Source organism: Phyllostomus discolor, chromosome 8 (assembly GCF_004126475.2).
Source record: "Phyllostomus discolor isolate MPI-MPIP mPhyDis1 chromosome 8, mPhyDis1.pri.v3, whole genome shotgun sequence".
Lineage (NCBI taxonomy): Eukaryota > Metazoa > Chordata > Mammalia > Chiroptera > Phyllostomidae > Phyllostomus > Phyllostomus discolor.
Window position 1 is genome coordinate 70,248,163 of NC_040910.2, and position 16,177 is coordinate 70,264,339.

At 39.1% G+C, this 16,177-nt stretch overlaps 1 protein-coding gene across 1 annotated transcript in view; it reads left to right on the top strand.

The window, feature by feature from the left end:
* The window catches only part of MYH10 (myosin heavy chain 10), a 146,299-nt gene that overhangs the window by 53,089 nt on the left and 77,033 nt on the right, over positions 1 to 16,177 (top strand). The window contains 3 exon segments of the mRNA XM_036033012.1: positions 924 to 1,026; positions 1,664 to 1,693; positions 10,744 to 10,836. Coding sequence (XP_035888905.1) covers positions 924 to 1,026; positions 1,664 to 1,693; positions 10,744 to 10,836 — 226 coding nt within the window.

Here is a 16,177-nt window from a genome sequence, read left to right on the forward strand (position 1 = left end):
ATCTAAATTGAGATTTTGATTATCACAGTAGGTTTGCTTAGACTATGTCTTAGGGAACCTTAACTATTTGAGCAGAGAGACCACAATTCAAGTATCATTGTATGCTAGCAGCTTACCTGAATTTCAAGCTTAGCCCTCAGTAGAAATATGCCAGTCCTGTTTAAAAATATAAATCATATAAAATTGTGGCATTTGCCCCACCTAGTTCATAACAAAATTCATAGTATTCATTCATTTTCTCTACAAAATGCGTACTGGCCACACGTCCACACTACACCAGGTTGTACAAAGAGAAACCAATGCAAGCAAACACGTACACACAAGTAAACAAATGCACACAGCCCCGGTCCTGGCCGCGGGGAGCCCGGTGGGAGGCCAGCAGCCACTGTGAAGGTGTCGACCTGAGATGTGTTACCTGGTGGTGAACAGTACCGGGGAGAGAACCGTGCTGCGGCTGGAATGAGGGACGAGCTGGGAAAGCACTGATGCGCTTAGCGGATGAATATCAGTAATCAGTGGGCACTCTGCAGGTCGCTCAGTTCCTTCAGATTCAATTATCGTCACTTAACTGTTTTAGGAGTTTCATTACCAGTGCTGGATATGTTTCTTCTGGTGCTAAGGAAATTCTTCAAAAACTTTCTAATAAATTGCACTTCTGTGGCAGAACCCACAACACCAAGGGAAAAAAAGTGTTATGAACATTTTCCTGTGTCCGCTTACTGCCCTCTACCAAAATAATATTTGGGTTCATTTAATACCTATTAAAAATAATTTTCTAACTACCGCTGACAGTTTTTTTCTATTTATGTTCTTTTTATTTTCTAGTAATTCTTGTTTCAACTCAGTTTAATTTTGTCAAGTATAATTTTGGAATGTGTGTGCTGGGCTTTCTTAAAGGCAGCCTATGTTAATATTTCTTCCAGGGGTGAATCAGGCGCCGGGAAAACAGAAAATACTAAGAAGGTCATTCAGTACCTTGCTCATGTTGCCTCTTCACATAAAGGACGAAAGGACCATAATATTCCTGTAAGTTTTTGTCTTCTGGTAGTGTTAAATCTTACATTTATTCTTTTACAATTTCAGAAACAGTAAGGAAGCAGATCTGCTCGGTGCCGCTGTGAGGGACAGCTCCCCTGTCCCCACCGCTCCCCAGACAACAGCTCCCCTCCTCACGCCCCCGCACCGCCACTTAAAAGGGAGCAAATTGATCAGGAAATTGCTATCAACTAGTTATTCTAACGGGGGAAACTGGAATTATAGTTGTGGTTTGAAGCCTAATTTCTTGCCAAGATTTGGTGAGAGTTGTTAAAAATGGATGAGCAGTGCCTGTGAAGACTCCTTTTCCACCTAAAGAAGATCCTCAAATGTTTTTAGCAGTTCTTTGTGCGCTTCGCGGGGCAGCCTGTTGCTACTGCTCATAGCAGCTTGCGGGGAGGGTAGAAATTTGGGGGGAATTTCCTAAAGATAGAAAAGGGGTAAGAATATAAATATCATTTATCCTTATTTGTAGAGGTGCAGAGTGTTAGTATGACCTGGAAATATGCCCACCAAGCCAGCGGTCACAGTTCTAACAGGCACAGTGACGGGGTGCTTTGGATGTGGCTCACGGCTAGGAAAGACCTGATCTTGCTAACGTTTGCATTTATCTGTTTGTAACAAACAGCAGGAATCGCCTAAACCAGTGAAACACCAGGCAAGTGCTTTTCTGTATGCTTCTTAGTCTTGAGTGTTTGCACTAATTTTTGTCATTAGATTGAGTTTCTACTAGAAACAAATACCTTTAGTTCTGAGTAAAATCTATTATGAACATTTTTGAAAATTTGTTGCTTAGATGCTTATTCTTTTCATGAGAAGCAGCATGCCATTTTGCTTTAACTTTGTTTTCTAGATGAATTTTAATAATTATTTACCCTTTTATCATGACATTGAATCACACATTAATGAAGCCAGTAAACTCAAGGTTTCACATGCCAAATGCTAGGTGGGATTACTTTAATGCTTCTTAAACACATGGAAGCCTGGCCTTGTGCTATATTTTAAATTTTGGATTTAGGGCTGCAACTTTAAAGATGGTACCTTTTGGGTTAACAAATTTCTAATCTATTAAAATTTTATGACCATATGTGTTTTGATCTGAAGGCCTCCTTGTATTTTATAAAATCAGAATTTTTTAACCCACAGCAAGTAGTGGGGTAGTGTCATTCTTCCTATCCGATGCCCACTTTGCTAGCTCCACAGAGCAGAGCAGTGAGCAGACCCTGAACCGGAGCACGTGCCACACCTGGGAGGAGAGGAAGGGCAGAGCTGAGCCGGATGCCTGGGGTAGACCAGCCATCTGTACAGGATTTAAGCCTTTCCCTAGTACTGGAATGGTTTTGGTTGGTTTGTCTGTCTTCCACAAACAGTGCTGCAAACCAACAGAAAGCAAGAACGGATGTTAAGTTATGGAAACAATCCATAATATTACTATAAAGAAACTATCATAAATTGACATTCTAAATAGAATAGAAATAAAGGAATAGTCACAGATAAAAAGATGTTCAGATCTGTCTTAAAATTCTAAGAAATTCTCAGATTCCCAGATCGTATACTACCTCTGAAGGCCTGTGATATTCTTTTGCTGTTTTAGCTGCACACCAGAGCACTTACAATAATGGGAAGGATTAATAAAATAATTACTCTATAGGGTATTTAAAGGCTTCTTTTTCAATTAAAGAAGGAATTGCTGGATCAGAAACCAGCTTTTCTTTGTGCTTTATAGGTACATGCTAAATGACCTTTTAATATGTTCTTAGATCCCTACTTCAATAAAGTACAGCTTTAGGTTTTCCAGTCCTCTGTGGAACACGTAAATCATTGTTAACATTTTGTTTCGATGTCATTGTAAACTACCGCGTGGACCCTTGTTGTATGTGAGTTGCATGCCTGCCCCTAGATTTTACTTTGGGTCCCATCCATCCCTGGTAGCAAGCTCCCCCCAAAGAAGGCGACAGCTGCTCTGGGCCGCGCTTCACTGTCATTGATTTGCATGTCCTACTGCATGTATTTCCTGTGCGTCAGTGCTGCTTTTCCCAAGTTTATTTTAATAATAGTGAGGAGTACCTGTGCTTACATCTTTAGAAATGTGAGAAGAGCCCTGGTTCTCAATTAATTGTTCTTTCCCAGCACACTTAGGACTATGCGATACTCATGAGTAGTAGGGAATGGTTACACCTTAGAGAGGGTTCTGTCTCTGCCCGTACTCCCTTCTCCCTCTGGGAGTGTCTCTACTCATGACTTAGGTGCTCCATTTTAATATTACATATTAAAGTAATAATTATAATGTTGAAAGTCTGTCATTGTAAGTCAGTGTTCTGGTTTGATATTACTGGTTTGGGAATTTGCATTGAACTTCATAGGCAAAACTTACTCAGGTTTGCAGAAACCATTTGTATAAATTTTTAGCATTTAATTGTTAGTGGTCTGAGTTGTAAAAACTAAAAGGAAAGCATTTCTAGGCTCCTGATTTTGTGAGTCTTTTATTTACTTTTTTGTCTATTTGCTTATTCTTAAAAATCAACTTTATTTATTGAGGTTTAATTTATATATTATAAAATTTACTCATTTAAAGTATATAATTTAATGTTTTTAAGTATATAGAATTATCACTACCATTAATTTTAGAACATTTTCATCACTCCAAAAAGAAGCCCTTATACCTATCAGGAGTCATCTTCCATTTCCTCCCCAACCCCTGGAAACCACTCATCTAACTGTCTGTCTCAATTAATTTGCCTATTGAGGGTATTTTATATGAATAGAATCATATAGTATGTGGTTCCCTATGATTTTTTTCACTTAGCATAATGTTTTCAGGGTTCATCTATGTTGTAGTGTGTATAAATGTTACATTTATTTTTAACTCGGAATAATATTCCATTATATTAAACATGTCACTTTTTGTTAATGGACATTTGGATTGTTTCCATTTTTTGGTCATTATGAATAATGCTGCAGGGAACGTTGGCATGCAAGTTTTTGTGTGAACATAGATTATTCAATTGTCTTGGGTGTATTCTTAGGAGTGGAATTGGTGGGGATCATGGTAATTGCTGTTTAACATTTGCCACACTTTGTCAAAGCAACTGTGCCATTTTACATGTCCACCAACACTTCCGGAGTGTGCCCGTTTCTCTATATTCTTGCCAGCACGGTTTTGTGTTTTTATCATGGCCGTACTGGCGTATAAAGTGATCAGTCTTTATATTTGCCTTTGACACTTAATCTTCATTGTGGAAATACAAACAAACATACGAGACATCAGTTTTTAAAATTAAGCTCACAGTATTTAAGTAAATGTTAAAATAAGTTTTCCTATAGACTTTTTGTATAGTTTTTGTAATAATAAATCTTATTTGGCTCTATCCCCCAGCCACCTGAAAGCACAGTGTTCGGTGCCGCACCAAAGCCTGAGCACAGTGCAAGTTCAGAGAAGATTTGAAAACAACTGATTTCTAAAACTTGACCATTCCCTAAGAATGTCTCCTTCAAGCCAGTTCACCTTCCTCACTGGCTGTTGGGTCATTCAAATCTAGGCAACAGCTTCTGGGAGACTTTGCATCTACTGGTCTGAACTGCCTTGAACTAAGACAAAATGTGATATCTAGCTAGTCCAGGAGTAAGGGCCTGCCAAGTTGCGATTAGAGTCTGTTTCTCATCTCCTTGACTAGTTGCTGCTACCTAGTTTCATCCCATCTCTTGTGGTCAGTAAGACACCTGCATCCTTGCCCTGTCAAGCCACAGAATGGTACAGAATGATCTCAGCCTGAGTCCCCTTGGTGGCTGAACTGAAATTTTGAAAGAGGTATATATTTTTTACCAATTTTAAACTCATCCTCTGCCTATCACATAGCAAGTGTATATTATGCACTATATAGTAAAACACAGGGTTTTCATTATGATTGGTAAACCTTTAACACATAACATAATTCTAAATACTTAAAATTTAAAAAATAACTTTAAATACTAATACTGCTTTTTTCTACATTCCCGAGTGACATTTCTCATTACATTGAACAGAAATAAGGGACACTGCCCACCCAGTTCTAACAGAAAGGTTAACGCTTAGTCACTGCCTCCTGATGGCTTATGAGTGGCTTCATAGCTTGGTTTAGAGATCTTAGCATGTTTAAATATGAAATTGCTTGACACAGGAATGATCAAATTTAGTGGTAATTGCTTAATTTAAGACCATTTTTTGTATGTTTTATGATACTAGCTTTGTGTCAAGCTTTTTTTGTGATTCATCTATGAGTTTCACAGACCCATTAGGACAGAGGATATACCACAAGACTGTTAGTGTGGTAGCCCTGACAACGGGGACATGGAAGTGCCCACGTCTACACTTACTACTGACAATGAGAACCCTTAAGCCAAATGTTATTACCGCCTTTCAGCTCCCACTATCCCTTCCCCAAATACTACTAGCATGCTTTAGGGTCCCAGATTACACAGTCATTCAGTAAATATTCCTGGCGCATCATCTTGACTTGTTACTTGAGCTAGGTACAGGGGATACAGCCAGTAACTACACACCTGCGACTTTCAACCAGTGTGCCACAGAGGTTTTAAAACATGCAGTACCTGGCTAGTTAGTCAGGGGCACTGACCTGTTCCCCTGACACTGTCAAATTTTAAAAAAATGACAACAGACAACATAACAATAGCCGTCCAGTGTGAATGAGTCAGAATTATAACTATTTTTGTCAGATCAGCAAAAAGTACATTTTTTGGTGTGCCGCAGACTTTAATAATTAATTTATATCTGCGACAAGATGAAAAATGTTGAAAATCACTGCTATAAGCCAATAGGAAAAAGAATAGAATTAGTAGATCTCTATCTCACACACACAGACACACACACGAGGAAAAGAATCAATAAACTTGACCCAAAGTATTCTTGTAGCCATGTCTAGGAAAAATTAAAATGTGATATGCAATACTTGTTTCACCTCCAAGGTTAGGAAAGTTTAAAGGATATATATATGTCATGTAGTTTTATTACTTAAAGTATTTACACTATGGTTTTATTTGGCAGGATAGTGTGTAATCTTGAGGAATCTGTGTTCTAAGTATTTGACCTAACAGTAGATGTTTAGTGTTGTAAAGGTAATGGGCCCCGTGCATCAGAAGTCAGTTTTCTGACGGTTGCTACATTCTGCTTACGTACCCTGACTGAGGTAATGTTGTTGCAGAGCCAGCACACCAAGGCTTTTGTGGGATGTTAGCCACAGGCACACTGACAGCAGCGACCTCAAGGGGAGAGGCACTGGGTTACATCATTGAACAATAACTAACATTTTTAGTGATGACTCTCAGTCATTAAAGTTGACTCAGAGTACCATATTTAAGAAATTTGGGTAGCATATAATATTTAGGAAAACTTACATCAGAAATAATCTGGTGTTTTGAAGTTAATAAACTAAAAGATTCACTGTAAAGGGAGCATATCATCTAATGCCGAGAAAGTGACTCAGTACTTTGTAGTGAGAAATCCATGTAGCTTGGGGTTCTTAAAAGGACTGGTTCCTGATGGTCTCAATTAAACACAATCGTAGACTATAATTAAGACCCATGAAAGCCTGGACAATCCAGAAATATACTAGCAAGTAGACATAAGGAACATATCTCCTCACTGTGTCACGTGCCTCAGGAACACTTCCTCAGCCTTCCAGCTGAGTACAGGAAGCCAAACTAGGAACGGAGCCGAGGCCATATACCTGGCATGTCGTTTCTGGATTGGATTAGGTTGGCCAAAAAGTTCATTTAGGTTTTTTTCCATACGATGACTCTAGTAGCACTTAGTTGTCTTTAACTTCATTTGAAAACAATTTTGTTAGATTGTATTGTGACAGCTGTTGTATCAGCATGCATTTTTAAAAACTTATCAAAATGGGTGAATTTTTGTGTAGCCATTTTAATATTGAAGAAAATATGCAACATTTTTGGTATTTCAAGAAAGGTAAAAATGCAACTGAAATGCAAAAAAAAAAAAAAGAAAAAAGATTTTTGCAGTGTATGGACAAGGTGCTATGACTAATGGAATGTGTCAAAAGTAGTTCCAGAAGTTTCATGCTGAAGATGCTCCACAGTCGGGGTAAACCAGTTGAAGTTGATAGCAATCAAATCAAGACATTAATTGAGAACAATCAACGTTCTCCCACAGAGGATGTAGCCAACATACTCAAAATATCCAAATCAATAAAGTTATTGGTGAAAATGAAAAATGTGTCTTTTACCTTATGGGGGGGAAAACTAAACAGACTTTTTGGCCAACCCAATATAATTAATCACATAGCACTAGCTATTAATTAACAAATCTTATGTGAGGTTCTTTATATATTTTTTTCCTTAAAGACTCACACTTCCTAGTGGTTTTTACCCCTTTTGTTAGGTCTAGAATACTATGGGTATTTTAAAACATAGTGGTAAGATTTGTGTTTGGAAAAAGCAGAGTGATTGAAATCATACAATATAATTCTGAAATTACATTCCAGGAACACAGCATCACTTTCTAGTGCTATTATGGCCAGAAATGACATCATGCTTCCTCATACAGCTTTCTACTGTGTTTCATAATTAAAGCACTTATTAATATACACACATCTTTTTGTAAAATCTGTTTTATACCCTAATTTGTATATTTAAGACACTGAGTAAAACATACATCTATCAAACGCTATATACTTAGCCTTTTAAATTTGAACAAGAAGTCAGTAGTATCACCATCTTTGTCATATCTGATCACGGAGATGGATGAGGAGTCTGGTCTACATTATTAAAATATTTTGTGAGACTTTTGGTCAAGATGGCGGTGTAGCCAAACATGGCTTGCCTCTTCACACAATCATATCAAAATTACCACTAAAATATACAACAACCATCACTCAGTACTGTCAGAAATTGAGTTGGATGGAAGTCTGACAAGTACGGAATTAAAGAAACCACACCCATCCAGACTGGTAGGAGGGGCACAGACAAAGAACAGACTGGTCCCACACTCGCATGTGGTAGATAAAAATATGGAAGGGATATCTTGGGAGCCAGGAGTCCCAGGTGCCCTGGCCCAGGGTTCCAGTGCCAGGAAGATAAATCCCCACAACTTCTGACTGCAAAACCCCATGGGGATTGAGTCAGTAGAAGAAACTGCTGTAGCCCCAAACAGTTCCTCTTAAAGAACCCACACAGAGACTCACTACTCAGACTCACTCCCTCTGAGCTCCAGCACCAGAGCAGCGGCTTGAAAGGCACCAGTGGTATATATACAGGGAGAAACTAAAGTGTCTGGAATCAAGGTGAACAGAGGCCATTTTCCCTTTTCTAAACTCTTCCCCCCCACAAAGCCATTATGCTGGTGTCATATCTGAGACTCCATCTATCTGGGTAACATGGTTTGACCTGCCTTGGAGATCCCCAGAGACTCTGTCCCACCCAGCTAATGGGCCCATAAAGCTACTTTTTCATATGAATGGCTGATCTTGGCTCATGTTTCACAACTTCCTAAATCCTATCAAATAAGCAACAGCTGGCTTCCATGAAACTCAGGCCCAGCTGCAGCAGCAATAAGCTTAGATTCACAGCTTGGCTTTGCCTGGGAAACTCCAAGCTCAACAAAGTAGCAGCCATCTCAGACTGCTCAATAGCTCAGGCAAGGTGACCCAGGCTAAAGACAGTGGGGGCTGACCCTGGCCTGCACCACCTGGGAAACCCAAGGGCCATTGCACCCAGTGGACAGCTACAGACCATGTCAGAGCACCCCTCTCCTTCACAGCTAATCCTCCACTGGAGGTCGGAGGTTGATGGTCAGTGGTCACAGCCAGTCCTTGCAGTTGGCTGGCCTGGGTAAATCCCTCCCACTGATGTGCCAACAGCAACCAAGGCTCAACTACAAGAGGAGGGTGTACTCAGCCCACAAGAAGGACACACCTCAGGTACCCAGTTTGGGTGATAGAGGAGGCTGTGCCACTGGACCCTACATGCCACCTACTACATGAAGCCACACAACCAAGACACAGAGTCAAAGCAGATCTACTACCTAATACATAGAAACAAACACAGGGAGGCTGCCAAAATAAGGAGACAAAAGAACATGGCCCAAATGAAAGAATGATTCAAAACTCCAAAAAAAGAGCTAAACTAAATGGAGACAAACAACCTATCAGATACAGTGTTCAAAAAAACACTGTAAGGTTGCCCAAGGAACTTAGTGAGGACCTCAACAGCAAAAAAGTTCCAGTCAGAAACGAAGGATACATTAATTGAAATAAAGAACAATTTACAAGGAAACAACAGAGTAGGTGAAGCCAAGAATCAAATCAATGATTTGGAATATAAGGAAGCAAAACACAACCAATCAGAACAGCAAGAAGGGAAATGAATAAAAAAAAATGAGAGTATAAGCAGTCTGGGACAACTTCAAGAGGTCCAACATTTGCATCATAGGGATGACAGAAAGAGAAAGAGCAAGACATTGGAAATCTATTTGAAAAAATCATGAAAGAAAACTTCCCTAATTTGGCAAAGGAAATAGACATGCAAGTCCAGGAAGCACAGAGAGTCCCAAACAAGGTGGATGAAAAGAGGCCCCTCTAAGACACATCATAATGAAAATGCCAAAGGTTATAGATAAAGAGAGACTCTTAAAAGCAGCAAGAAAGAAGAAGTTAGTTACCTACAGGGGAATTCCTATAAGGCTGTCAGCTGATATCTCAAAAGAAACTTTGCAGGCTAGAAGGGATTGACAAGGAATACTCAAAGTCTTGAAGAGCAGGGACCTACAGACAAGATTGCTCTACTCAGCAAAGCTGTGATTTAGAATTGAAGGGCAGATAAAGAACTTCCCAGAGAAGAAAAAACAAGGAGTTTATCATCACCAAACCATTATTATATGTAATGTTAAAGGGACTTATTTAAGAAAAAGAAGATCAAAACTATCAACAATAAGGTGGCAATAAATACATATCTATCAATAATTGAATCTAAAAAACAAATGAAGCATACTAGAAGAACAGAGACAGAATCATGGATATGGAGAGTGTTTTGATGGTTGCCAGATAAGGGTGGGGGAGAATGGGTGAAGAGGTGAGGGGATTAAGAAGTACAAATGGGTAGTTACAGAATAACCACGGGGATGTTAAGTACAGTATAGGAAATGCAGTAGCCAAAGAACTTATTTGCATGACCCATGGACATGATGGGGCAAAGGAGGAAAAATTAGGACAACTGTTAATAGTATAACCAATAAAATACAATTTTAAAAACAAAATATGTGAAACCCTTGGAAAAATGGCAAGCTTTATACCAGTAATTATAAGTATTAATATATTCTTAATTGAAATATATTGCTAAATTTACTGGCTCTCATGCTAAATTTCATTTCATGAGAGCCAGTTTCTTTGTTTTATTTTCAGAATTCTCTGCCTAACTTATTTGCCATCTTTTGATTTATCTTCTCTGTTCAATGTGACATTTTCTTTTCCTTGTGATCGCTTTATAGATGCTAATTTTTTTCCTTCAGCAGAGCCTCTTGTGACCCAGAGTAAGAAGCCAGTAAAGGTTGCCGGGCGGCAAACTGAGTGACAGAAGTGAGGGAAAGAAACAGTTTTGTTTAGCTTTGTTTTTTCCCTGAGGACTGGGATCAAGTCACTGGATTAACATGCATCTGCTTTTATTTGTGTGCATGTGTGTGTGTGTAATGTCTTTTAGGGAGAACTTGAACGGCAGCTTTTGCAAGCCAATCCAATTCTGGAGTCATTTGGAAATGCGAAGACTGTGAAAAATGATAACTCATCTCGCTTTGTAAGTTGAAAAGTATCAGAAACTTTTCATTCCTCTGATCTCTAGTTAAATATCTGCTATGATTAACTAAATACTGTACTTTCTAGATTTTTAGAAGCTAATTAATGTGGTATGAAACAGTACTATCTAATAGAAATATAATGCAAATCCCCTATAATTTAAAGTTTTCTAGTAGGCACATTTTAAAAAGCAATAAAAGGGGGAAAATGTGAAAATAATTGTAATCACATTTATTCTATATAAATATATAATTATATATTATTGTGTGGATATGTATAATGATATAACCTCTGAATTTAATTTATTACCTTTGATTGGAAATGATATATAATGCCTTCAGGGGGTTGGTGTGGAGATTTAAAGATGCCTGTTTTCTACTAAACACAGCACTGGGCATAATAAATGCTCAACAAATAAGGTTGGTATTCAATGTAGTAAATTGTCCTTTTTATACCTTACTCTTTCTATGACACGTGGACTTCAGAATAATTTGTCATTACTGTTACTTTTCTTTAAAAATTCTTCTTTCCCTGGTCAGGTGGCTCAGTTGCTTGGAGCATTATCCCGTACTGCAAAACATGGCTGTTTTGATTCCTGGTCAGGGCATGTACCTGTGCCGTGGGTTCAGTCCCCCATCAGGGCATGTACAGAGAGTACCGTATTTTTCAGACTATAGGACATCCCCTCCCCAATTGGGAGGGATAATGGTTGTCAATGCTGCTGTTGAGTTCTGTTTACATTTACATTGGTGAAATATTGTTATTTATGTTATTAAATATTTTACCACAGTTTTTTGCTTCAAATTTTTTTTTCCTATTTTCCTCCTGTAAAACTTAGGTGCGTCCTGTGGCCCGAAAAATACGGGTAACTGATTGATGTTTCTGTCTCACATTGATGTTTCTCACTTCCCTTCTCTCTCTCTTTCAAATTGATAAAAACATATCCTGGGGTGAGCATTTAAAAAAAATTCTGTTTAACTCTCTTTTTCTTTTTCTTTTTATTTTAATCATTGTTCAAGTACAGTTTTCTCCCTTTTCTTGTTCAACTATCTTAATTTATTGAAAGCTTCACTTGCTCCTTCAGTGTTGTGATCAAGCATAACAGTTTGCCTGAGAGTGTTATCGTAAGTGATAGCCACATTGGTATTAGTGTGAGGATGCCATCCTCCCTGTTCCACCTGCTCAGAATCAACCTTTAATGGCAAATCATCTCTAAACACACATTCACCAAAGTAAAATGGGTGTTCCTTCAGTAACCGTTTACTCTGGATTATAGTCATCAAGATTCAGTGACCATTTCTATGGTCATTTTGGAGAGGGTCTACAATTTCACTTATTTCTACTTAAATTGTTTGAGGTAATTCTGCTTTTTCTCCCTCTTCTGATATTAGAAGTATTGGCAAAAGTATTGGGAAATCTAAAATCATTGTTGTACACTTTTTTATTCTGGGAATGTAAAGTCATGGTTTGCATGTTACTTTTCTGATGACATGGTCTCTTCGCTCAGTGGAGGTGACCAGATTCGAGATCACAGAGGGCCTGGTAAACAGAAAGGTAGCCAGACAGCCCTCCGAGTTTGCCAGGGTGGCCCTAACAGCACCACAGACTGGGGCTAGGAACCACAACAGGCTAGAAGTCTCCAATTAAGGTGTTGGCAGGGTTGGGTTCTTCTTCTCAGAAGACCTCTCCCCTTGGCTTGCAGGTGACCATCTTTCCCCTGTGTCTTCAAGTGGTCTTCCCTCCATATGTTTCTGTGGCCTATTCTTACAAAGATCACCATCATTCTGGATGGGATTAGGAGCCTCCATAATGACCTCATTTTAACTTAATTCCTCTGTAAAGACCCGATCTCCAAGCAGCCTCATGTTCTGAGGTACTGGGAGTTAGGGCTTAAATATATGAATTAGGAGGATGGGGGCCAAATTTAGCCCATAACACCAGCAGAGATAGTGAACGTACAAGAGACTTTCCAAGCTGTGTAACAAATAGGGATCTATTTGCTTGGAATATTGTTTATTCCTAGTAAGGCAAACTTGGACGATTCACTCAATCCACATTCATCTAGTAATTATTTTATTTTATTTTTTATGTACAAAGTGAGATAACAAATGTGCCTGTGGCAGTAGGAAGCCTGGCTGTGACTTCTGGATTTACAAAACATCTAGGGAAGCTGCACTTTGTTTACAGAGTTTCTGTCATTCCATGGGTCATCACCATTGAGCCTGAGCCACAATTAAATCTTAAATTTTTCCTACTGGAAGCCCTGTGTTTAGTGGCTGTATCATGAGACAGAAGAAACATTGAGCTACCCCCTTAGGTATGTGAATCTCCGTGAAGATTTTCAAAGACTTCTTAGTGGAAAATATTTTATTTTACCACATAAATCAAGTTACTAGTCTATTCCCATTTTCTCTCCTAAACACTTTAAATTCAGGAATACAGTTTTGAGCCTGTTTGTCTCATTTTTACATAGAAAAGATAAGTTGCTACTAATCAGTCATCTGTGTCTTTGATACAGAATATAGTGCTTCTGTTACTAAGTGGTAAGGGTTCATATGCTTGCCAGGCTTTTTGTGTTTGAGACAATCAGAAGTACAATTCTGTATCAGTGACCATTGCTCTATAACAAACTACCCTAAAACCTAGCGACTTAAACAGAGTTCCTGTGTGGTGGGTGGTTCTGGCTCGGGATCTCTCGTGAGGGTGTCATGTAGATGTTGTTGGCTAGAGCTGCGGTCATCTGAAGACTTGATGAGTCAGCAGGGTCTTCTTCCAAGCTTACTGAGGCAGCTTTTGGCAAGGAGCCTCAGTTCCTCAGGGTGGTCACCTTCGTTCCTCACCTTGAAGGCCTCTCCATAGAGTTTGTGCTCCTGGCATGGCAGCTAGCATCCCCCAGAGCAAATGCTCCAAGAAAGCAAGACAGGAGTCACACTGTGTTTTTATGACCCCACCTTAGAAGTCACAGGCCATCCTTTTCATGTATTCTATTGGTCACACAGACCAACCCCAACACAGTGTGTGAAGGAACTACATAGTGGCATGGCTTTTGGAAGGTGGGGATTATTGAACTCACCTTGGAAATTGGCTGCCACAAATCATTAGTGAGATTTCCATGTTGACATGTAGGTTATAATCTCTAATTTGCATTATTTTAGATCAATACTTCTCCACTGGAGACACCCCAGGGGACATTTCATAGTGTCTAGAGACAGTTTTGGTGGTTCAACTTGGGCAGTGGGTAGTGGAGTGCATCCCGTGTCCACTGGGTAGAGGCCAGGGATGCCACTACACATGTGTTGTCACAGGACAGGCCCCGCAGCAGTGGGTTACCGAGCCCAAAATGTCAGCCGTGTCGAGGATGAGAAACCCTGCTCTAGCTTGTTCCTTTAAATTATAGTCTAAATTAGGGTAGTTAACTTGCTGAAATTTATTTGCAAAACAACTACATGAATCTACTTAATGCTTGTTATTTTCACATCCTAGTTCAAAGATTAACAATTCTGGTAGGAACTCGTACATTCTACTGGTAGGAAGAATTCCTTAGACTGTTTACTAGCAAGATTGATTTTAGGCAGAATCCCTCGTTCAATCTAAATTCTCAGCAAACCCTGTTTCAGTTGAAGATCCACCTACCACAGTGCATGTGCTGCTGTGTAATAATCTATAAGTGTGCTAATTCTAATACATTAAAAGATAGTCATTTTAGAAAAGATATTTTTGATTAAGGCAATATTCTTAGACATAGCTCTTCAACCAAGAAACAAAGGTATCTTTAAATTGTTGGCTTTGGGCTTTAATTTTTAGAAAGTCAACTTATATTGATTAGTATCTTTTTTAAAGAAAGTTTAGTAGCTGGCTACTGCTGTCTTAAGGCAGTGACTACACAAGACTACGACAAGTGGTGATTTTAGTGGTTCCATAAAAAATAGTGAAGTGATTGGTTCCACTGATTGACTGAGGTTTGGGTAAAATGTCCTTTTAGCAGTTGTCTGTGGGTGTTGCCAACACTTTGGTTCTCAGGGGTTTAGAGAATAGCCAGTATTGGCTCACTTTTAATTAAATTTTATATAATTTATATATATTTGTTGTGCAATTCAGTTCATTATTAAGCACCTATTCTTTGCCAGGCACCATGCTGCCTACTTGTTATCTCCACTTGGACGTCTAATACACTTCTCAAATTCAATATACTCCACACGGAATTTTATCTTTCCTGTTCAAAATTTAAGTCTTATTGTCATCATCCAGTTGCATAAGCATAAAATGAAATTTAAAAAATACCAAAAACCTATAAAAACAAAATACCTAAGAGTCACCCTTCATTCAGCTTTTTTCTCGTGGGCCATGTCCAGCCCAGGAGTAAACCCTATTGGTCACACTTCCAGCATGTATTTCAGATCTGTCCACATTTCTCCTTCTCCCTCTCTCAAGCACCTAGTTAATCTAAAACCCTATCTGAGGAATTTCCTCTGTTCTCTATCGTAGTGTCTTATTGATCTCCCTGATAGCCCTAATCGTAACCTGTGGTTAATTTCTCTGCTTATGTCTGGCTGTCCTATGAGAATGTAAGATCTCTGATGGTAGGGACCTGTCTACCTTGTTTTCTGGATCCTTAGTTTCCGTCTGTGCCTCTCACACGTAAGTACATAGCAGTTGCAGGATCCCTTTAGTTGAAAGGTGGCTGCCTACTAAGTGCTGGACATTCTTCTAAGCCCTAGGAATATGTCAGGGGGCAAAAACCAGTCTCTAGTCTCATACAGCTCACCTTCATTTGGGTTTTACCTTTCATCTACTTTCAATGACATGTCGTAAGGTAGAGCTGAGCTCAGGGAGCATGTTGTGTGTGCATGCCCCAGTGTTCAAAGGACTGGCAGAAGATGTGTCCGATGTGTTTGAAGGATGTGGCAGAGGCAGTGGCTCTGTGGACAGGACAGGCCTTGGGTTGGGACTGGTGTTAGACCTCATACTGGAAGAGTAATGAGATATCAGAAAAGTGAATTGGGTGTACAGTGGAATTTTGTGTAGTCAGTATTTACAAACCACATGCTTGCAGTGAAAAATATTTGAAACTGTAAACTGGGTAAGCTTTAGTACCCATTTGTTTCCATTTCTTTGATCAGAAATAGACAAGTAATTTCCTAAAGAATATCTTTCTTTCAAAGATGCTAACATATGGTTTGTATTAAGGGGGATTCCTTAGGAGAGCATTACCCTTATGAAAATAATCGTTCACAGTTATTCCAGTTCTCAGCTTATGGAGAAGTAAAATGCAATCCAGATGGAGGGGATCTTACATAAAATGAATCTCTTGTAATGAAACTTTAAAAACAGGGATTTCAATT